At 43.0% G+C, this 24,936-nt stretch overlaps 1 protein-coding gene across 2 annotated transcripts; it reads right to left on the bottom strand.

Moving 5' to 3' along the window:
* Positions 1-2,136: 2,136 nt before the first annotated feature.
* Positions 2,137-10,510, bottom strand: s1pr4 (sphingosine-1-phosphate receptor 4). Of its 2 annotated transcripts, none has more exons than XM_048559335.2 (2): positions 10,338-10,510; positions 2,137-7,368 (listed from the first exon to the last, which is right to left on the bottom strand). In XM_048559335.2, exon 2 carries the CDS (start codon positions 7,262-7,264, stop codon positions 6,146-6,148), a length of 1,119 nt encoding a protein of 372 aa, XP_048415292.1. In that variant the 5' UTR covers positions 7,265-7,368; positions 10,338-10,510; the 3' UTR covers positions 2,137-6,145. The 2 variants fall into 2 exon arrangements, with proteins under 2 accessions (XP_048415292.1, XP_048415291.1); XM_048559334.2 differs by having other exon boundaries at positions 10,353-10,510.
* Positions 10,511-24,936: the final 14,426 nt, after the last annotated feature.

The following is a 24,936-nucleotide window of genomic DNA, read 5'->3' as shown; positions in this document are numbered from 1 at the left end:
TAACAGCCTCAGGATGACGTTTGGTGCCAGTGTTGATTAGGAACTGAAAAGCAGCAAATGTGGACTTTGAATTGAGCCAAATTCACTTAGAGTCGTACAGCTCAAAAACAGACCCTTTGGTCCAACCAGTCCATGCTGAACATAATCCTAACTAAACTAGTTCCACCTGCCAGCTCCTGGTCCATATCCCTCCAAACCTTTCTATTTCTGTACTTATCTAAATGTCTTTTAAACATTGTAATTGTACCCACATCCACCACTTCCTCAGGAAGTTTATTCCACACGCAAACCACCCTCTTGGTGCTGGCTCAAAGGGCTGAATGGCCTACTCCTGCACTTATTGTCTGTTGTCTGTGTAAAAAAAATTGTTCCTCACATCTTTTTTAAATCTCTCTCCTCCCACCTTAAAAATGTGCCCCCAGTCTTGAAATTCCTCATCCTAGGAAAAAGACAACTACCATTAACTCTCCCTCTACCCCTCATTATTTTATAAACTTCTATAAGGTTGCCTTTCAACCTTCTATGCTCCTGTGGAAAAAAAATCCCGGTCTATCCAGCCTTTCTTTACACCTCAAAGATTCCATACCCAGCAACATCCTGGTAAATTTCTTCTGAACCCTCTCCAGCTTAATAATATCCTTCCTACAACTGGGCACCCACAATGGGACACAGTGCTCCAGAAGAGGCCTCACCATCGTCCTGTACAACCTCAACATGACTTCCAACCCCTACACTCAAAAGGACTGAGCAATGAAAGCAAGCATGCCAAATGCCTTTTTAACCACCCTGTCTATGTGTGATGCAGACGTCAAAGAATTATCTACCTGCACCTCTAGGGCCCTCTGTTCTGCAACACTACCCAGGGACCTACCATTAATTGTATAAGCCCTACCCTTGTCATGTTGTACAAAATGCAATACCTCACATTTATCGAGATTGAACTCCATCTGCTGTTTTTCAGCCCATTGACCCATTGGATCAATATCCCTTTGTAATCTTAGAAAACCCTCTTCACTGTCTACTATGCCACAAATTTTGGTGTCATCTACAAACTTACCAATCCCGCCTTCTATATTCTCATCCAAATCATTTCTTATGGCTTTTGAAAGGGAATTGGATAAGTGCTTGAAGACAGAGAATTTTCAAATTATGGGGAAAGGGTGGGCCAATGGAATTGGCTGATTTTGATTTTACAGATGGTAGGCGTGCAAACTCCGGGTTGAATGGTTTTCTATGATTCTAGTGAAGACAAGGAGTAGGCAGGAAAGAATCTCTCTAAGCCACTCACAACGACAGCGCTGATGTGAAGCTTTCTACTGATTATCACAGAACTGTATTGAACAAGAGGATGCCATTAAGGACCTTTTGTTTAATTTACAAAATCTTCAACTAAACAAGGAGGAAGAATGTTGGTTTCATCGTAACGGAATTTCATGGAAAATAGTCAATGGTTAAAAGCTGAAAGCACTGGAACTATTTTTCCGAAGAAGGGCCTAGGCCCGAAACGTCAACCTTCCTGCTCCTCTGATGCTGCTTGGCTTGCTGTGTTCATCCAGCTTTACACCTTGTTATATCGGAAGTCTGGGGGACCATGTATGTATATCATTAAAATCTCACAAATAGAAAATATTCAAAAAGGCTAAAGTAATCCTGCCTTCATATCTAGAAGACTAGTATACAAGGGGCTTGAAGCCATGTTTCCATATAGTTTTAGTACCTGAAACAGTCTAACAGTTTTAATAAAGGGCCTAATTAACTGGCCATAGTGAGTTCTGGACATAAAACTTCAAGAAGGCTATATTAGCTTTTAGAACGAACATCACAGATTTTCTGGAAAGCTGCCAGAACTAAAATCAGGATTTTACTTCTGGGATTTAGAAGATTTAAAGTATGAGTTTATTGATGGTTTCAATATATTTAGACAAACTGGTGAGGAAAGTAGGAACTATTTTCACTGGCTGTGTGTGGCTTAGTTTAGGACTTAGGGCCTACTTTTAAAACCAGAGTTTTTAGTCATGAAACAAGAAAATGGTCCACACAAAGGTTGAATGAAGGAAAGGTGGAAAAAAAAGTAAAAGTAAAACTCTTCTCCAAATATCAGTTGACGCTAAAATTAATTATTAACTTCAATCTGACATTTTTATTAACCAAGGAGATAGCGGGAATAGGCAGGGTACACAGTATTAGGATACATGATCTCACTGAATTATGTCAGAACCAGCAGAAGGGACTGAATGGATTCTTGCATTTCCTTTGTCTCCAGGCCTAGACATTCAGGCAGATCCTTACTGTTGAATGCTGAGGCCTAAGGAGCCCACAACTTAGGATGGCCAACTTTCGTTTTATTTAATAACATTCCGATGTCCAAGTGCTGTCCCTACTCCTCCGCTGTAGCACACTCCCATCATTGATTAAGCTCATCCTGGTCGCACTGGTCATCATCCAGTGAAAGAAATTCATTGTTCATTATTTAGATGCTTTGACTCTCAGTCAAAAAAAAACACACTTTCTCCCAAGCCTGTGTAGTCTCTTTAAAACCAACAAACAAAATGAATATAAAAAGAAAGAAGACTCCTGGAGATTAACCTAGAGTCTGATTTATGTTGAGTTGCTGGTGAATCAAGGCCAAAGATTGGGCCTGTGCTGGACTTGCGATAGGCCATAGATGAGTGAAGAAATCTCAGGAGCACTTGTCCTCACAGCTACAAGATTTGACATAAATGCACCTCCCCCACCCCCACTCTTCCCGATCGTTGCTACCTTAACTGCTCTGTGCACGTTTAGCTTTAACTGACTTCCATCCTCACAGAATTTGAATATGCAGTCAGATCGCAGTGAATGCTAATTCATCTTTCAAACCACGCAAAGCACATCTGTTTCATCTGCAGTGGAAGATTGATAACTCACACAGGAGGAAATTGCTGACAACAACAGCCCTTTAATTACATCCAAAATTATTTCTTCACAGATTGAAACCTAATTGACAAATTTTTGCTTACGTTTGAAGCAGTAAACGCAAACATTATCATCGTTCTATTGTACAGTCAATTCATTCTGCACAGGCAACATAGTCCAGTGAGGAACAAAAACAAAGTTGCTGGAAAAGCTCAGCAGGTCTGGCAGCATCTGTGGAGGAGAAAACAGACGGGTCCGGTGACCCCTCCTCAGAAGTCCAGTGATGCTTTGGTTCACTCTTGCTAATACCTTGACATGCTTCATTAATGTTTTGACTTCTTCCATTAATACTGTGATGCACTCCACCATTACTTTAGCTTGAGCTATTTAAAAAAAAATCACACTCTTAATATTTTAAGACAAAGGCCCACTCCTGCACTTCAGGAAGAATCTTGATATTAAAGAAAGTTTTGCTTTTCCGCACAGCGTTTGTATTCTCCTGCAAAACAACAGCTAATCCTTCCCTGTAAGATAGACATGGCAAAGCAGGCAAAATTACTAGTTTATTAAAATATTGTTGCTCTCAGGCAACTGATCACTTTGCAAATGTCAAAAAATGTTACAATTTTAAACAAATATTAATTCACAGGGAGCCGTTGGTAAGTTCAGCGTTTTGTTGTCCATTCCTGTCTGGAAAAGATGAGGGATGAACTTTTTTCACTGCAGTCCACCTGGTGAATGTTACTCCTAGTATCTTTAGGTTCAGCATTCCAGAACCTTAACCTTGCGGCATTCATTAAACATCGAATTCACCCACAGTGGGGGGAAACAAGGTTTGAAATTGCTGGATTTAAAATGCATCTGTGTTTATTTAGCTTGATATCAAAGTACTGCTGTGTAAATGGACAGAATATGTACAACTAAAGACAGGAAAACCTTCATCAATGATTCACGTTTAGTAGATGTGCTGCGTCTTATCTGCATTTTCCACTGTGCAGTAATATACATTTTATTGATATTTTTAACATTCATATGATTAATAAAGATTCAGTCAAACCTCGAGTGTTGATACTGTCTGGTGCAGGATAAGTCAATGAGTAACTATCATAGAATTAGGTAGAAGTCGCAGCAGAGTGACAGCTCTACTCGTGAATGCTGTTCTTTAAGCGTCGTATCAGCCTCTAACTCTTTTCATTATATTTATGAGCATTTCCTATTCCTCATGTGGTTTATGTCTGGTTTTCCCCAAAATACAGCAGTAGGTTGAGACATGATGCTATTGATTGGATTAACCAAGACACTAGCAGAGTATATTGTGGTCTTAAATGATTTTGTGTATGTTTTACGTTTTGTGTGGGCTCACCTGCCCTTCCCAGTGTTTAACTGATATCTTTCCGTGGTGACATCTCGTGTTTTAAAAGATACAGTGCCGCAACTGTCACAGCATTCCATCAGCTAAATGAGTTTGTTGACTCTTCAGCAGACAAAAATATGTGAGATGCTGTGGTAAAGGGGCAGCCCTTAGAATCCCCTAACTTTACAATTCAGTAGGAGGGCATTCAGTTTCATATCTGGTACTTTGAATGACCTATCCATTTAGCCCCAGTCCCCCATCCCCGCACATTGTTTACCACGTTTCAACTATTTATCCCATATCATTTTAAAAGTGTTTCTCAAATATTTCTGCCCAACCATTGGGTGGCCACATGCTTTGTGTAAAGGAATGTCGGAGACAACAGCAAATGTGCGCCACCCACCTGCAGAATTAGCCATGATGGTGGCAGTTGAACAAGTGCACCTGGCAAGGCTGAGTTCAATAGATCTCCTCACTGGGTTCGGGTGTCAGGAAATCATGGCCAGGGGTAAATAAGTGGAACTGAGGCACAGATCTGCTGTGACCTAATTGACCAGCAAAATAGGCCTGCAGACTGAAGCATAGAATCCCTACAGTGACGAAGCAGGCCACTCAGCCCATCAGGTCCACACTGGTCCTCCAAAGAGCATCCTGCCCAGACCCACCCCATCCCTGTAATCCTGCATGCCTCCATAGCTAACTCATCTAGTCTGCACATCCCTGGACACTGCAGTTTAGCAATGGCCAATCCTTATAATCTGCAATTCTTTGGTCTGAGGGAGGAAACCAGAGCAAACCCGCTTGGAGAACACGTGAGCTGCACAAGGGTGGAATTCAACCCAGGTCTCTGGCAGTGCTAACCACTGAGGCACTGTGCCACCCCCAAATGGTCTCCTCCAGTTTGATGTTACTATGGATGTATCTATATTTGCCCATCTCTCATTCTCCAAGTGTAAAGATTTTGCTTTTAGTTATATGTGTAATTGTTTTAACCTGCAGAAAAGCTTTCTTAAAAGCACAATTGTGCAATAGTTTACTATTGGTGTTCATCTCAAGCACTTACACAGCTTTATTTTAAGATACATATGCTGGAGCCAGCCAGTGCAATTTTCCAATTGAGCAAGACTCATAGTGTGGTTTAAATTGGTTTGTAAAAACAAAGTTGGTTAACAATCTACCCAAGATCTGAACTATCAGATAAAATCAGCTGTATGATTTTTATCAGTTGAACTTAAAGAAATGCAAAGCAGCATTTGGAGAATCTACCTGGGATGAGAGTGAATTGAATTTTTAACAGCTTTGTGAGGTAAGAAAAATTTTTAAAATTTCATTTATATAGCGCTGTGGTCAAGCAATTAATTATTTTTCTTTGTATATTCACTGTTGTTATGTTAGCAAACATGGCAACCAGTTCACACAGAGCAAGAATAGTCGAAAAGTCATGACCCATTATGTTGGTCTGGGTTCCAGGAGAATTATTGTGCCCTTCTTCACTGGGGGGGAAGTTGTTCAACCACAGTGACATTAGTAAAACCTCCCAAGAAGCTACATAGGAGCACCATCAGATTAAACGTAGATGGATACTTTTACATTCTACTGATTCTTAATGTCTCATGGTAAGACAGCATTATTGACAGCGCAGCGCCCCCTGCAGTACTGTGATGAAGCATCCGCCGAGGAAAAGTGCTCACATTTCTGGATTGGAGTTTGAACACTTAGAGGTGACCCACGCCTACACCTACTGTCACCAGGCTGGGGATCACCTAATTCAAACAGGTTGCGAGAATGTCACCAGAAGGAATCCTAATTTAAATTTTTAAAAATGTTCTTGACGCAAGCAAGAGTTGGAGAAGCTCTCAAAGCTATCCCACCTGCTCCTAACTCCTGAGCCATGGTTTATAGTTGCCCTGACTTGGGCAGAGTCTTCTTCGGGCTCAGCAGTTTTGAATTTCGGAAACTCTCCCTCAGTCTGTAGGAGCTGTCAGTGGAAGCTCCAACAGCAGATTCGCTCCTACTCAGGAATGGCAAGGGAGCTCCTGCTTTGATGAAGCAGCAGCACAGGAGTTTGAGAATGGCCCGCCTCACCTCCTTACTTCCAAAGGAGTAAATGACTGGGTTTATGGCCGAGTTGATCACAGCCAGGGCAATGGTCCATTCCATACTGTGCAGCTTGGAGCAAGATGGCGTTTCGCAGAAGATATCCAGCAAGAGAAGCACAAAGAGGGGGCTCCAGCAGATCACAAAGGCAGCGACGATCATGAAAACAGTCTTGAGCAGCCTCACAGACTTTTGCCTGCTTTTACTATTGGACACAGACTTGGCACTGTTCCTGACAAGGTGATAGATGCCACTGTAGAGTGCCACAATTCCAACGATGATGATGCTGAACATCACCACACAGAAGAGGATGTAGCTCTTGGAGTACAGAGGTAGCAAAGTGGAGCACTCTTCAAAGTTGCAAATGCAGTTCCAGCCCAGCAACGGCAAGAGGCCGATAAGGGAAGCCACCAGCCAGCACAATGCAATAAGGACATACACCCGATAGGTCTTACGTGCTGAGGCATAAGGTAAGGGTCTGACCATGGTCGCGTATCTCTCAACCGCTGTGATGAGCAGGCTGAATGTTGATGCAGCCAAGGCAAAAAACAACACCCCCTCCCTAATGAACCAGACGGTGGGGGTGATTTGAAAGGTCCTTTCACCCGACAGGCATATGTTCACAATGTAGACAATACCAGTCAGTAGGTCACAGAGGGTGATGTTGGCAATACAGTAGTAAACCCAACTCCGGAAGCGGGTGTTGTTCAGGATAGCCATGAATACCAACAGGTTCTCTATGACGATGAAGCAACTGATTACCATGAAGATAATTCTAACTGCACCCAAGCCCTCGCTGGGCAAAGGCCTGTTCTCCAGCTTCCCAGTGTGGTTATAATGCATCAGAATGATATTCCTCTGCTGCGAGGCCAAGAAACCCACGCACTCACTATTATTATTCATTTCAATAAGAAGCATTGACTCAGAAGTAGTAATTGAACTTGCACTTCAGCAGCGGCTCAGAATCATTCAGCTAGTTTCTTCGAGAGGGCATGGAACTTAATTTCTGATTTTCAAACAATCTGAAAGGAAATTGAAAAATGCATTATTATCCTTTTCATTCTTATCAATGCCCATCTAATTCCCTAATATCCCTTAGGGAAAGGTATCTGCCATCCCATCCTGGTCCGACCCACGTTTGACTCCAGACCAATATAAATGTTATTAAGTCTTAAGTGTGTTCTGAAGTGGCAATAACAAGCCATTCAAGTCATGGGCAGTTAAGAGTGGGTGCAAATTGTGACCTTGTCAGTGATACCCACACATGGGGAAGAATCAATTGAAGTATCCACTCTTAAGCTGGATCCCTTGATCCCCTTGTTGTCCAGATGTCTTGAATATATTCAACAATGGACAAACTTTGAATTGATACTTCCAAAGATTCACAACCCTCTGAGTGAAGAGGCTCCTCTTCATCTCAGTCCTAATGGATCACTCTCTTCTCTTGAGACTATGTGCTACCATGACCATAAACGATCAAGCCTAGAAAATCAGCCTGTAAGTAACCACCCTGTCAAGTCCTCTAAAACATTTTATTCATTTCCATTAAACCTTTGTTAGTTTGCACATGTCAATGTGCAACTGATAGAGATATGATGGTCATCAAACAATCTGACTTATTGACAGACAGATAAATGGGCAGGACACTGTAATGGATGCACCAGTGCAGCAGTCCCTCAGTGTTCCACCAGGAACATGGCTTATATTATAATGCTCAAGCCTCCAGAATGGATTTTGACCTTCTGACTCAGTGCTACACACTGAACCACAGTCGGCAGCAACAAAAGTTAAGGAATACATGTTTGTCTCAAATATGTTTGTTGTCAAAAAGCACCCAAAAGGAAACTGCTGCGACAGCTCTATTAGGTCACGGATGTTTTAAAAATATTTTCTGTGCAAAAATTCTGTGGAGAGTAAATTGGCACCAATGTGTATATATTTTATATTTTGCCTGATGACTGGCAGATTTGAAATACAAATGTCATTTTTGCATTGAGCAATTTAACTTCCTCTTTATTGACTTGTTATTGACTTGTTAAAGTCACCTGAGTTTGCTGTCCTTCCTCTTGCTCAGCTCTACCTCCGGGCTCAGGAGAATATCACCCAATTCTCCCCATGCTCTTTTCATCCTGGCTTTCTTTAAAATTTCTTTAACCTTTAAAAGTTACAGTGTCCTGAAGGGCTGCCTTATTTTAATTTAGTTTGATTTGGTCAACTCGATCCTGTAAAATAATCATGAGATGTGTAGATAAAATAAAAATGCCAGCCAGCATCAGATCTGTTTAGAGTGAAACTGTCAGCTCTGCAGGGTGCAAGAAACAGACTCTGCCAAAATGTTCCAGTTCTCAGTGAATTCTTCACAAATAGGCTTGAAGACCATCGAACATCAACAGAAGGAAAACTTTGTGATACTCATACTTGTATAACACATAGATGGTCCAGTGATGGTGCTAACTTCCACCGAGATAGCCTGGATGCAGTTGCTGAACTCTTTATTTTACATTCCCTCTTCACCCCCTCTGTTTTCCTCTCTGGAACTTCATCTCCCTCTACCCTCTTGGTTGAAGCTTTCAGACTCCAAGCTTAGCACCACCATTCCTCCTTTTCAAAGCCCACCCTCTTTCTTGTTCTTTCCCAGCTTGGTGTTTCTGACCTGCAGGGACCTTGAAGCTTTTCAATAATAGCTCTCAGGCTTCACTGCGGCTATCCTACAGGTTACTTGCACTCGTTGCTGTATGTAGTTTAAGTGTCATTTTGCAGTAGAAGGGAATAACAAACAGGGGACAGTAGAAAGAGCATGAATAGAGAATGGAAGGAGGCAGGCTGAAAGAGTAAAGGAGGAGAGAATGGGAAAACTTGCTCAGGAGAGAAGGGTAGAATAGGAGAGAAAAGGGGAAGGGAGAGGAGAGAAGGAGAGAAAGAAAAAGAAAGAAGGTGACAGGGAAATGGAGAGAAGGATAAAAGAGAGGCAAGTAAAAGGTAGAGGAGAGAAGATTGACAGAACAGAGGAAATGGGAAGAGAAGGGTTAAAATAAGGAGAATGAATGCTAAGGAAGAATAGGGAGGAATGGAAGGGAGAGGAGAGATGAGGACCTACATAAGATGCAGGAGTGAGACTAGGCCATTCAATCCATTGAGCCTGCTTTCCCATTTAACAAGATGATGGTTGGATGCCTACATCAACAATTCCCTATCTTATTAGCTTTTATCTTAATGGAGCAAAAGGTTATCTGCCTTCACATATTATTTATAAATGACGTTATTTCAAAATAACTCATATAGTTAGAAACACAGATGATGTTTAAAGGGTTAAGTATTGAGATTTACAGAAATGTTGGACTCCTTCTGTGCCATGAATTTTCTATATCTCTAAAGCTTTTAAAGCAATATTTTTAGCTCCAGATCCTGACACAAGTCCACTTTCATGCACATTTACTTTTACACCATATCTACTATCTGTATTAAAAATATAATACAGATGACACTCAAAATAGAACATTGTGGAGGAGTGTTTCTGATGAAGAGTATTATTTTAACTGGTGTGTCTATCAATGGAGGCTAGGTATTTAACTTATTTTGTACTAAAGCTTTTCCTTTCCTTAGAAAGGTGCAACAGGGTTAATAAAGTCAGCAATAATACACAGAATAACAAAATTGTTACAGTGCAGAAGGAAGCCATTTGGTCCAGCTCTCCACACGAGCAATTCATTTAGCGTTCAATTCTCCCTATATAACTCTGCACATTGTAACTTTTCAGATAGCAGTCTAATTCCCTTAAGAAAGACTTGATTGAAACAGCCTCTACTACATTCTCTGGAAATGCATCAGATTCTACCCACTCTCTGCATGAAGAATTCACTCCTAGTGTTGCTTTTGCTTCTTTTATCAATCTTTTAAGTCTGCCTTTTCATTCTCAATTCCTCCACAACTGAGAAAAGTTTCTAATTCAGCTTATGCTGTCTGGGTCATATCTGGCGGCGTGGTTACTTACTGGAGTTGAACTTACAGTGCTCGTGCTGTGGGCTTGTTCTTTCATCACTTGGGTTGCTGGTTGCCTTGTGCCTATACTTCAGCAGCTGCTCCTCTTACAGCCCGTGCACATGGTCTCAGTAAATTACAGAAGTTGCATAGAGACTTGTTGTGATCAGCTCTGTACCGCCCACGATGACATGACAGACTGAACAAGCTGATAAGATTGTGCAGCAGATGCAGGGCCACTTTTGGGAAGCAGCACATTGCAGGGTGAGAAACAAACACACTACAGGATCACGTCATCTCAACCTATCAAGCAATACTGAGACAACCCCATACTACGACACCACCCAAAACCACATGCAATGCAATTTGCTGTTCTCTCTTTTCAATTTATGGTCTAGGAGCACACAGAGTGCTGGAGTTGGAATTTAAACACTACCGAGTTGAGTGGCAACACTTTTCTTCCACATGATTAGTTGCCACTCCAGGAGATTTAAGTAGACAGCATTAAGCTGGCCTGACCCTCCCACAAGTACAGAGGAACGTGTTTACGCTGTTGTGGGTACTGTCTTTCAGAATTAAGCCATGGTTCTGTTTGCTTCCTGAGGTGGACATAAAAGATTCAGTGATTCCATTTCACAGAAATACAGAGTAATATACTGGTCAATATTTATCCCTTGACCAACATCACTAATAGGCAGATTTTCTGCTCATTGTCACACTGCTGTCAGTGGGAGCTTGCAGTGAGCAAACTTACATTGGCTACATCATAGCTGCACTTCAAATTTGGTCTAAGATAATTTTGGGATATGCTCAGTCTCTCTATGATCGCAGAAACTTGCCAATTCTGATGAATAGAGAATGGATGAGAGGCCAGAGAGATGGTGATAAACTGGGATGCCATCAATGAAATGTCCTTATTCTTATAAAACCTTGATCAGAGCAAATTGGTGGTGATCTAGCATTCTTTCATAGGGACATGATGGGGGGGGTCACTTTTAAAGTTGGGGGGAGGCAGTACATTCTGTTTTTTTAGCAGAGTTTACAGTAGCCGTGTTCTTGACATACAATACAGTGCAAATGTACATGTTGAGAATGAAAGTGGGAATATCAATGATGAGGTTGCACAGCATGTGTGTATATATATATATATATATATGTGTACACTGCATGTGTGCACCAGATACACAATGAACACACACATTGCCTATTTTTCTGTTGGGGTGGAAATAGTTCAGAGTAAGAGGAGGTTGGTGTGGAACATTACTGTCAGCATTGTTCATTTGGACTGAAATGCCTGTTTCTCTATCACAGGCATTAAGTAATTCTGATTGATATTTTCTCAAAATGTGGTACTTCAAAGAGTCACAAATTTACATCTAACTTAATAAGAAGCACTGGCTTGTCCATACCCTGCAGTGAGCGCACTGCTGATTAATATATCTGACTTGGGAAGAAATGAAAATGAGTTGTTTTAAAAAAATACAGCACTCATGTGAAGAACTCCTGGCAGGAAGTCACTGCTTCTAGTAAACACCCTGATTGCAGCAACTGCCAACGTCAACTGTCTTACAAAAGAAAAACAAGTAGAAAATGGTGTTAGGAGATCTTCCTCTTTGCACTCTTCACTGTCCATTTATGATGGAGAAGAAGAATAGTGAAGACTTGGTTTCCAGTCAGTCAAATTCCCCTCCACTCCTGTTCAGAAGACGTTAGAAAATTGAGAAGTATTTCTTTGCACAAAAGGAGATAGAAGTCCCACACGAGTGGACATTTCCTCAATTTATAACGTTGAATCTGCATGATAGATATTTGTTAGCCACGGCCATGAGAGCATATGGAGTCAAGGCAGTAGGAGGCAGTGGTAATGTCACTGAATTAGTAATCCAGAACCTAGGATGATGTTTTGGAGACATGGGTTTGAATCCCACCATGATAGATGGTGAAATTTGAATTCAGCAAAACTCTGGAATTCAGGAGCTGTTTTATTGGTGACCATATAGTCATTGTCAATTGTTGTAAAAATCCACCTGGTTCAATAATGTCTGTTAGCGAAGGGTATTTTTTGTCCTTACCTAGTCTGGCCTACAAGTGAAATTGAATTACTTCCAATAATTTTTGAAATATTTATAATGGCTATTGCATGGTTCCCAGAGTGCATACTGGATGAGAGATTGTGAAGGATACATAGGATCACAGGGTTAACATGGGGCTCCCTGATGAGATGGTATGGAGATGGGTTTGGAGGTAACATGGGCATGAAGTGGGGTGGAGTGAGAAGAGTGAAGAGGGTGACTTTTGGGCAACTGCATTGGAGAGCTGAGGCTGGCCTTCCAACCAATCCACCACAGAACCCGCCCTGTCTTCACATCCTCTCCTGTGGTACACACAGTGCATTGGGAGCCCAGCCCCCTGTGGTCAAACTCCAAATTCCTGGGCAAAGTCACTCAAGGATTGATGCACTTCCAAAGGCACAATGAGGTGTCAGTCAGGTTTTCCCAGCCATCCAGCCCTCTGGGTGGTGCAAGATGTGGCAGATGAATTTAGTTAAAGGTTAATGGAAGGGAAGAAGAAGAACAGGCTGAAACAGCAGAGAAAGCATGCGTGAAGAACTCCTGGTGGGAAGTCACTGCTTCTAGTAAATACCTCGATTGCAGCAACTGCCAACGTCAACTGTCTTACAAAAGTAAAACGCAGCTGAAAATTGTGTTAGGAGGTTTTCCTATTTACATGCTTCATTGTCCATCTATAATGGAGAAGAAGAACAGTGAAGACTTGGTTTCCAGCCAGTCATATTCCTCTCCACTCCTGTTCAGAAGACAACAGAAGATTAAGAAATGTTTCTTTTCACAAAGGGCAATAGAGGTGCAGAATGCAATTCCAGGAAACACAGCAGATGATTGCTTAATTAATAAGTAAGATTTGAGAGTGATAGGTACATATTAGCCAATGGTGTGAAAGCATATAGAGTCAAAGAATTAGTCTACAAATCCATAATCAACTAAATGGTGAAACAGGCTCAAAGAGCTGAATGGCCCGTTGTTCCCATTTTCCTCTTAACCCTGTTGAAGATATCTTTTCACATACGTTGATTACCAGGCAATCTCCTGATCAATTACAGTATTGTGTATGATTTTTTAACAATCAATGCATGGACAACACCATAGATGAATCCTCCTACTCTTCACACAATTCCAATTGCAGTTAATCCAAAGTGATTTTGTTTTACTTTTTCTCCTTCCTAACCTGAAGTAGGTGAAACTGGAGTGATCTCTGCCACTCTCTGCTGGTCTTTTGTGGCTCAATTGGTCTCTGGATATACATGATGGGATGAATGGCCTATTTCTGCACCATAACATTGATGTGATGGCACCAGGAATGTCAGGAAGTGTTTGCAACAGTGCCTGCACTGCAACGTCATTTATTTGGCTGTAAACAGTTTGGGATGCTGCTAGGTTTGTGAAAGGTGCCATTTCAATGTAGGCCATCCTTTATCTTTTAAACACTTTGCTCTGTCAAAACACAACAGTAAAGGAGCCCATTGCTTGACCCCATAGTGATTGAGTTCACTTGTGCTTCTAATTCCATTGCTGAATAGTATTGGGATAGTGGCAAAAGTCACATTGTTTTGTTAGGGAGTAGTCCATGCAATAAGGGAGAGTAGACAAAAGACAGCAGTAAGAGAAATGTTAACAAACTGCAGTAATGTATCCATGTTCCATTTTTCCAAGTACTCGGTGAACATTTTCCCAGATCATTTCACAATAGTCAGGAATGAGCAGCAACTGAAATTGGTTAACTACATTGTCATTTTGGCTGAAGTGTTTCAACATAGATTTCCTTTCAATGGATTGCCTGCTGTTTCTGATGGAAATGTTGCAATAGCTTATTGTTTTCTTGCAAGTATATATCTCCTACATATGCTCCTGATGCCATTGACCTGCTCAGGCCTGAGTTAAATATCTTGTCTTTTGTTTTGTGCCAATTGACTGCTTCTGTATTCTATATATTCCAGCTTGAAGGATTTCCCACCTGGGGGATGGCCTGCCAGGGGAAAGCCATAGCGGCCAGGTCTCTGGCACTGAGACTGGCTCTGTGGCTCAGAAGGAAATGGGAGAGAATAGGACCTTGATAGTGATAGGAGATTCAATGGTTAGGGGAACTGACGGGAGATCCTGTGGTCCCGAGCGAGACTCCCAGATGGTGTGTTGCCTCCCGGATGCCAGGTTCACGGATGTCTCGGATTGAGTTGACAGGATTCTTAAGGGGGAGGGAGAGCAGTCAGAAGTCATGGTACACATTGGTACCAATAACATAACTAGGAAAAGGGATTAGGTGTGAATTTCAGGAGTTAGGTTGGAAGCTAAAAGGCAGGATAAGCAGAGTAGTAATCTCAGGATTACTACTGGTGCGATGGGCTAGAGGGGCTAGGAATAGAGAGTGAGTGCAGCTGAACACATGGCGACAGAGCTGGTGTAGGAGAGAGGGCTTCAGATATGTGAATCATTGGGATACCTTCTGGGGAAGGTGGGACCTGTACAAGGACGGGTCACACCTGAACTGGAAGGGCACCAATATCCTGGCCGGGAGGTTTGCTGGAGCTCTTTGTGAGGGTTTAAACCAGTTTGGCAGGGGGATGAGGACCAGAGCTACAGATCAGAGGGTGGGGTAGCCAGTGTACAGACAGAAAGAGCAAGCAGAGAGTCTGTGAGGAAGGATAGACAGTTGATAGGCAAAGTTGCAGTCAGTGCAACGGGTTGAAGTGTATCTACTTCAATGCAAGAAGCGTCAGGAATGAGGGTGATGAACGCAGAGCATGGATCAGTACTTGGAACTACGATATTGTGGCCATTAGAGAGATTTGGGTAACACAGGAGCAGGATTGCTTGTTGAATATACCATGGTTTAGATGTTTCATAAGAAATAGGGAGGGAGGTAAGAGAGGTGGGTGAGTGGCATTGCTAAGCGTGATGGTATCACAGTTGCAAAAAGGGAGGTTATTGAGGAGGGTTTGTCTACTGAGTCGGTATGGGTGGAAGTCAGAAACAGGAAAGGAGCAGTTACTTTATTGGGAGTTTTCTATAGACACCCCACTAGCAACAGAGACACTGAGGAATGGATGGGGAGGCAGAGTTTGGAAAGGTGCCAAAGTAATAGGGTTGTTGTCATTGGGTGACTTCAACTTCCCTAATATCGACAGGGAACCTCCTTCGTACAAGTAATATGGATGGAGTAGATTTTGTCAGGTGTGTCCTAGAAGGATTCCTGACTCAGTATGTAGATAGGCCAACTATAGGGGAGGCCATTTTGGATTTGGCATTTGGCAATGAACCAGGCCAGGTGTTAGATCTCTCAGTGGGAGAGCATTTCGGTGATAGTGATCACAACTCCCTGATCTTTACTATTCTCATGGAGATCGATAGGAGCAGACAATATGGGAAAGTATTTAATTGGGAGAGGGGAATTGCAATGCTATCAGGCAGAAACTGTGGAGCCTAAATTGGGAACAAATGTTCCCAGGAAAATGCATGACAGAAATGTGGAGGTTGTTTAGGGAGCACTTGCAATGAGTACTGAATAGGTTTGTCGCACTGAGGCAAGGAAGGGATGGTAAGGTGAAGTAACCTTGGATGACAAGACATGTGGAACTTCTAGTCAAGAAGAAGAAGGAAGTTTACTTAAGGTTGAGGAAGCAAGGATTGGACACGGCTCTAGACGTCTACAATGAAGCCAGGAAGGAACAGAAGAATGGACTTATGAGTGCTAGAAGGGGGCATGAAAAAGCCTTAGCTGTAGGATTAAGGAAACCCCCAAGGTCTTCTATACTTATGTGAGGAACAAGAGGATGGCCAGGCTGAAAGCAGGGCTGATCAGGGATAGTGGAGGGAACTTGTGCCTGCAGTCAGAAGAGGTAGCAGAGATCCTTAATGAATACTTTGCTTCAGTATTCACTAGTGAGAGAGACCTTGTCGTTTGTGAGGACAGTGTGAAACAGGCTGATATGCTCCAACAGTTAAAGTTAGAATGAAGGATGTGTTAGCAATTTTGAAAAACATGAGGATAGATTATCTTTGCATCCTCACTGTCCACTAGAGTAGTACCAGATGATTGGAGGGTGGCAAATGTTATTCCCTTGCTCAAGAAAGTGAATATAGGTAATCCTGGGAATTACAGATCAATCATTCTTACTTCTGTGGGCAAATTATTGGAAAGGATTCTGAGAGATAGTATTTATGATTATATGGAAAAGCACAGTTTGATTAGAAATAGTCAGCATGGATTTGTGAGGGGCAGGTCATGTCTCACAAGCCTTATTGAATTCTTTAAGGATGTGACAAAACATATTGATGAAGGTAGAGCAGTGGATGAGGTGTATATGGATTTTAGCAAGGCATTTGATAAGGTTTCCCATGGTAGGCTCATTCAGAAAGTAATGTGGCAATGGGATTCATGGAAATTTTTCCGTCTGGATACAGAATTGACTTTCCAAAAGAAGACAGAGCGTGGTAGCAGATGAAAACTATTCAGCCTAGAGCTCAGTGACCAGTGGTGTTCCGCAGGGATCTGTTCTGGGACCTCTGCTCTTTGTGATCTTTATAAATGACTTTAATGAGGAAGTGGAAGGGTGGGTTAGTAAGTTTGCTGATGACACGAAGGTTGGTGGAGTTGTGGACAGTGTGGAGGGCTGTTGTAAGTTGCAATGGGACATTGACAGGATGCAGAGCTGGGAAAAGAAATGGCAGATGGGATTCAACACAGAAAAGTGTGAAATGATTCATTTTGGAAGGTTGAATTCGAATGCAGAATACATGGTTAATGGCAGGATTCTTGGCAGTGTGGAGGAACAGAGGGTTCTTGGGGTCGACGTCCAGTGAAGGTTGCCATCCAAGTTGAGAGGATTGTTAAGAAGGCATATGATGTGTTGGCTTTCATTGGCAGGGGGATTGTGTTTAAGGGCTGCGAGGTTATATTGCAGCTCTATAAAACCCTGGTTAGACCTTACTTGGAATATTGTGTTCAGTTCTAGTCACTTCATTATAGGAAGGATGTGGAAGCTTTAGAGAGGATGCATAGGAGATTTACCAGGATGCTGACTGGACTGGAGGGCAGGTCTTATCAGGTAAGGTTGAGGGAGCTAGGGCCTTTCTCATTGTAGTGAAGAAGGATGAAAGTGATGAAGGATGATAGAGGTGTACAAGATGATGAGATGTATCGATGGAGTGGATAGCAGAGATTTTTTTCCCATGGCAGAAATGGCTATCACGAGGGGGCATAATTTTAGGCGATTGGAGGAAGGTTTAGGGGAGATGTCAGAGAGTGGTGGGTGCGTGGAATGCACTGTTGCTAGGAGAGTCACATACATCAGAGACAATTAAGCAACTCTTGGTTAGGCACATGGATGATAGTAAAATGAAAGGTATGCTGGTTAGTTTGATCTTAGAGTAGGATAATAGGTCGGCACATCATCATTGGCTGAAGGGCCAGTACTCTGCTATTTGTTCTATGTTCTATGTTCTTCTCTGTTCTATATGTTTTAAATTTATCTTTTTATGGGATGTGGCCATCACTGGCAAGGCCAGCATTTGTTGCCCTCCTCTAGTCGCCTTGGACTGATTGACTTGCTAAGTCATTTCAGAAGGCATTTAAGAGTCATCCACATTGCTGTGAGTCTGGAGTCAATTGTAGACCAATTCAGGAAAAATGGCAGATTTCCCTCCCTAGAGGGCATTCATGAACCAGACTTTTTTTAATGCAGTCAATGACACTTCGGTGGTCACTTTTAGTGAGACTTGCTTTCAGTTCCAGATTTAATAACTGAAATTAAATTCCAACATGGGTTGGATTTGAACCCATGTCCCCAGAGCATTAATAATGGAAGTGGGAAGTGTTGGAGAAACTCTGCAAGTCTGGTGACATCTGTGGAGAGAGAAAATTAATGTTTTGAGTCCAATTTGGAGCATTCTGATGAAGAATCATGAGTCATACAGCACAGAAACAAACCCTTCAGTCCAACCAATCCATGCTGATCATAATCCCAAACTCAACTAGCCCCAGGATAACAAAGTGTGGAGCTGGATTAACACAGTGGGCCAAGCAGTATCTCAGGAGCACAAAAGCTGACGTTTCAGGCCTAGACCCTTCATCAGAGAGGAGGATGGGGAGAGGGTTCTGAAATAAATAGGGAGAGAGGGGGAGGCAGACCGAAGATGGATAGAGGAGAAGATAGGTGGAGAGGAGTGTATAGGTGGGGAGGTGGGGAGGGGATAGGTCGGTCCGGGGAGGACGGAGAGGTCAAGGAGGCGGGATGAGATTAGTAGGTAGGAAATGGAGGTGAAGCTTGAGGCGGGAGGAGGAGCTAGGTGAGAGGATGAACAGGTTAGGGAGGCGGGGACGAGCTGGGCTGGTGTCTGCCTGGTTAATCAGCAGTAGCATCCCAGGCTGATTATCATTGTTCCCTGACTCAGTGAATCATACTTTCACTTACTTTCAAGATGTTTTCATAGAATAGAAATTGCTTTCATAGAATCCCTACAGAAATGATACAGGCCACTCGGCCCAACCCTCCAAACAGCATCCCAACCAGACCCCACCCTACCATTTACCATGACCAATTCACCTAAACTGGACTGTGGGAGGAAACTGGAGCACCCAGGGGGGACACACACAAACACAGGGAGAATGTGCAAACTCCACGCAGACAGTCACCAGATGCTGGAATCAAACCCACGTCCCTGTTGTTATGAGGCAGCAGTGCTAAACACTGAGCCACCATGCAAATACTCCAGCACTGTAATCTGGACTGATGGTCTCAATGTCGTAGAGGGAGGTCTGAACTGCCAGCAGAGCTGCAGATTGAAATGAACTGTTAATCCAAGGCCTACCCATCCTCTCAGGTGAGTATAAGAGAGCTGATAGCCCCAATTCTAAAGAAGAACAAAGCAGTCCTTTATGATATTACAGCCAATAATATGTTAACCAACATCACTGGAAGCAGATTATCTGATCCTTATGACATTACTGAATTCGGATCTTGCCTGCTGGGTTTCCTACATTATAACAGCAACCATTCTTCAAAAATATTTCATCAGTAAGAGAACCCCAAAGTTGTGAAAAGTGCCAGATAAGCTAAACTTTGTTCTTTCCTTAAGCCCGAGGAGCTGAGATCAGTAATGCAGTTTTTTCTTCTTTTAAATAGTTTTAGATAACAACTTGATGAAAGTAAGTTTGACTAATTTATTTTATTTTCTCCCCAGAGGAGGAATAAAAGACAGAAATGTTGGGGTAACAAAGGTAGGGTGGGGTCTGGTTGGGATGCTGTTTGGAGGGTTGGGCTGAGTGGCCTGTATCATTACTGTAGGGATTCTATGAAAGCAAGAATTTTATCACAAAAGCATCATGTTCATGCAGCCAAACCAAATTCAACTTGCACAAGTTTCTTACAGAAAGGAAAGGCTTCCAGATCATAGGATCATACAGTACAGAAGAGGCCCTTCAGCCCATCAAATCTGTACCACCCTTTTTGGAACAGAATGTCCCAAAGCTTTTCATAGCCAATGGCATATGTTTGAAGTGTAGTCAGTGTTTATGGCAGGGGGACAAAAAAGCATAGGAAGCTCCCATAAACAAGAATGCAATAAATTATTAGATCACAGTTCTTTTAGGTTTTGGTGGACGGGTGAATAGGACTCAGGGGGTGGGGGTTGGGAATTCCTCTGCTCTTCTTAAAATGGTGTCATTAAATCTATATGAGGGAATAGGCAAAGCCCCGGATTGATAACCCATTCCAAGGTCAGCACCTCCTGTCCTCTCTGGTCTGGTTCAAGGCAATCCAGTGACAGAAATCCCATTTTTATATCTTTCTCAATTATAACCTTAAGAATGGTGATGGAGCTTGAGTGCTGAAGGAGGGCTCCACTGGAACTGATTGCTATCAGCAGTTGGACTATCGATGCCATGGACATCAAAGTGGAGAGGTCAGTCACATAGTGAATAAACAAATATAGAAGCATAGGAGCAGAAGTAGACCATTCAGCCCATCCAACACACTTTGCCATTCAACATGAATGTGACTGAGCCCCTGCCTCAATACTATACTCTCATTCTCTCATTCTACCTCTTAACATCTTTGCCCTCTAAAACCTTGTCTATTTCTTTTTCAAATATGTTCAGTGATATGGCCTTCTATGGTAGAGAATTTCACGGACTCATTACCCTCTGTGTGAAGAAATTTCTCCTCCTATCTCAAAATCTGTGATTTCTACGGGAACACTCTCAATGATTTGATTCTAGTGGGAACAGAGCTGGCTCTAAAAGGACCTCAGGATGAAGAAACAGCATCATAACACTGTCTTCTTATCGATCACTCCAAAATTGAATTCCCCCAGCACCAATGGTGCGGAGTGCTTGGTGAGCCCTCATTGTCACTAAGAAGATTGGTCAAATGCCTGGAATTCCATAATTGGAAGGTAGGGGAGGTGGAAGTGACTCAATAAGGTGTTGCATATTTATAACAGAAATGAGGAGGAAGCTTTTCTCTCAGAAGATAATGAATCTGTGGAATTTGTTATGGGAGAAGGCTGTTGAGGCTGGGCCATTAAGTATATTCTAGGATGAGATAGACAATTTGTTTAATCGGTCAAGGATTTGAGGGTTATGAGAGAAGGGCAGGAGAGTGGAGTTGAGAATTATCAGATCAGTCATGATATAATTGAATGGCAGAGCAGACTAGATAGGCTGAATGGCCGATCTCTGCTCCTACATCTTACAGTCTGAAAGCACTCTTGGGTATTTTCCTTTGACGATTTCACTTTTATTCTCTAGAATTCCATCCCAAAATCTTTCTACCTTATGTTCGTAGAATCATAGAATCCCTACAGAAAGAGGCTATTTGGCCCATCGAGTCTGCACTGACCCTCTGAAGAGTATATCACACAGACCCAACACCACCACCCCCTCACCCTATCTCTGTAACTCTGCATTTACCTTGGGTAATCTCTCTAGCTTGCACATTCCTGGATAATACAGGCCAATTTAGCATGACCAATGCACCTGCCCTGCTAATGTTTGACTTGTTGTCCCCGTTTTATTTCTTTGAAACTTAATTCTTTGACCAGTACCTTTGCTCATCTGCCTTAATATCTTTTTATGTGTCAAATTTTGCCTGAATAATCTCTTGTAGTGAGGAGCAATTAACTTTTATGAAAGATCCCATGTAAACATAAACTGTTGTCTCAATTTTCTCAGAATTGGCTTGATTTTCATCAATTGTTTTCTCCATGTGGTCAGAGTTCCATAGCACTCTACTTTAAATTCTAAGAAGTGAAAGAAAGTTACTTTCTCATGACAGACTTTCAGTGTGTTTTGAAAAACAGGTACTTCCTCTTTTGTGACGATACTGGGCATCAGTAGAAAACTAGTTGAAGGACAGAAAGATACAAAGTGATTAGAAGGTGATTAGAACCTGGCAGTGGGAATAGCTCTGGGCTGGACTAACAAATTAGCATGATTGCTCTTCTTTTGCTGCCACAAATCATGCATTTTTTATATCCATCTGAATGTATCTGATCATCTTTCTCTTACATGATGAAAGAAGTGACACAGGTTAGTAAAGCCAGAAGATAATCTAGCACCATTCGGCCCAACATTTGGCCCATATCCATCTAGACCCTTCCTATTCATGTGTTCATTAAAATGCCTTTTAAATGTTTTAACTGTACTCGCCTCCATCATTCCCTCTGGCAGCTCATTCCATATACACACCACCCTCTGCATTGCCTGTCAGGTCCCTTTTATATCCTCTCTCATCTCACCTCAAACCTATGCCCTCTAGTTTTGGACTCCCTTACCCTAGGAATAAAGACCTTGGCTATTCACCCTATTCATTGCCCCTCATGATTTCATGAATCTCTGTAAGGTCACTCGACTTCCGACACTCCAGGGAAAATAGCCCCAGCCTATTCAGACTCTTCCTAAGACTCAAACCATCCAACCCTGGCACATTCTTGTAAATCTTTTCTGAACCCTTTCAAGTGTAACAATATCATTCCTATAGCAGGGAGACCAGAATGTTGAACTGGAAACATTAATTCTGCCTTCCTCTCTTGAGATGCTGCCAAACCTGGTGATTTTCTCAAGACCTTTCTGTTTTCATTTCAGTTCTGCTGCATCTGCAGTAGTTTGCTTTGATTATACATTGGGGTGAGCTCCCTGTTCTGGTTCAAAACAAAAGTACCAATGGATGTTTACAATCTAGTAAGCAGGGAAATGGGGACACAGTTTAATGTCTCATCCAAAAAATGGAGCATCCAACAAAGCTGCAGTCTCTCAGTACCTTCTGCAGTATGTGTGCAGATTTTTGTATTGGCTGAATTGAAATTTGAACGTCACGACCCAGAGGTAAGACGTCAATCACCTGAGTCACAGCTAATACAGAGCTTATGTGAAAATTATTCAAAGCCTTGGTTTGACCACACTTTGTACTGTGTGTTGTTCTGATCGCCATGTTATAAAAGCAAAGCATTGGAAAAGATGCGAAAGAAAGTGTTGCTAAAATTGATAATGAATTTGAAAGGTTGTTCTATCAGGAAAGGTTAAACAGTCTGGTTCCCTTTATTCAAGGGGACAGAAGGTTGAGGGGTAAGGTCTTTAGAACTATGAAAAATGAATATAGAGAGGATGCTGTCTCTTTTAGAAATGGATCTTATTGTCATGTGTACTCAAGAACAGGGATACAGGAGCACAGTGAAACATGTACAATGTTGCCATTCATGGGGCCATCCTAGGTGCAAGATACCAAAATACAAAATCTCAGGTGAAAAGAAGAAAAGAAATAAGTTAAAAGTTCAACATTACAGTTTTTCACAGTATAAAGTAATAAACGAGAAATGAAGTTAACCATTCCAAATTAGCTTTAGGGCTATGGGCCTGCAGACCTCCACACTTGGTTTACCCCACGAGGGCTCGATCTCACTTCCTCACTAGGCTAGATCTCTCAATCCCCATGCCATCTTGACCTGATCGACATCCACTGTCTCCCTTGCTGTGTTTTACATCTCTATCTCTGCAGCCCTGTGCTGCCGCCTCACTGTTGACCTTCATGTGGGCTCACTAGCCACCTCGTTCTGGTGCTGCTCTGGGCTGCCAGCCACTTTGTGATGCTGCCAACCGCTAGAGTTCTGCCTGAGTACACCAGCTGCCTCGTGGCATAATTGGAAAAGCTCCAAATTCCCAGCCATGAGCAGCCTGGAGTCAGTGAGCATCAGTGTACAAACCACAGCACATTGGGCCCTGCAGCCTGGGGTCAGTGAGCATCGGTATATGGACCACAGCACACTGGGCCCTGCAGCCTGGAGTCAGTGAGCATCGGTATATGGACCACAGCATACTGGGCCCTGCAGCCTGGAGTCAGTGAGCATTGGCATACAGACCACAGCATACTGGGCGCTGCAGCCTGGAGTCAGTGAGCGTTGGCATACAGACCACAGCACACTGGGCCCTGCAGCCTGGGGTCAGTGAGCATTGGTATATGGACCACAGCATACTGGGCGCTGCAGCCTGGAGTCAGTGAGCGTTGGCATACAGACCACAGCATACTGGGCCCTGCAGCCTGGAGTCAGTGAGCATTGGCATACAGACCACAGCATACTGGACCCTGCAGCCTGGGGTCAGTGAGCATTGGTATATGGACCACAGCATACTGGGCCCTGCAGCCTGGAGTCAGTGAGCATTGGCATACAGACCACAGCATACTGGGCCCTGCAGCCTGGAGTCAGTGAGCATTGGCATACAGACCACAGCATACTGGGCGCTGCAGCCTGGAGTCAGTGAGCGTTGGCATACAGACCACAGCACACTGGGCCCTGCAGCCTGGGGTCAGTGAGCATTGGTATATGGACCACAGCATACTGGGCGCTGCAGCCTGGAGTCAGTGAGCGTTGGCATACAGACCACAGCACACTGGGCCCTGCAGCCTGGAGTCAGTGAGCATTGGCATACAGACCACAGCATACTGGACCCTGCAGCCTGGGGTCAGTGAGCATTGGTATATGGACCACAGCATACTGGGCCCTGCAGCCTGGAGTCAGTGAGCATTGGCATACAGACCACAGCATACTGGGCCCTGCAGCCTGGAGTCAGTGAGCATTGGCATACAGACCGCAGCACACTGGGCCCTGCAGCCTGGGGTCAGTGAGCATTGGTATATGGACCACAGCATACTGGGCCCTGCAGCCTGGAGTCAGTGAGCATCGGTATATGGACCGCAGCACACTGGGCGCTGCAGCCTGGAGTTGTGCTGACAATAGACCCGCTCTGGAGGCCAACAAGGCCAATGCCCCCTCACCTGTGGGTGAGATCAGAAGTTGTGACGAATCACTAACAAATGTATAGAAAAGTCAGAAGAAACTTCTTTAGATGTGGAATTCGCAACTAGAAGGACTGGCTGAGAAGTCTAGGTGGTACAACATTAGGTGCACCCATAAGAGAGAAAGAAAATGAAGGATCTGTTGAACATGCAGTTGCACAGATTAAGAGTAGGCATCCTCAAGCCTGCTCTGCCATTCAATAAGATTGGGGCTTATCTGATTACTCCAGTACCCCATACCACCAATAACCTT

This window comes from Stegostoma tigrinum, chromosome 30 (assembly GCF_030684315.1).
Source record: "Stegostoma tigrinum isolate sSteTig4 chromosome 30, sSteTig4.hap1, whole genome shotgun sequence".
NCBI classification, from domain to species: Eukaryota; Metazoa; Chordata; class Chondrichthyes; order Orectolobiformes; family Stegostomatidae; genus Stegostoma; species Stegostoma tigrinum.
Note: the sequence above shows the minus strand (reverse complement) of the source record. Positions and strands in the feature narration are given on the sequence as shown.

What these genes read in the sequence shown, in the direction of transcription:
- s1pr4 (XM_048559335.2), bottom strand. Translation starts at nt 7,264, where the DNA reads ATGCTTCTTATTGAAATGAATAATAATAGTGAGTGCGTGGGTTTCTTG.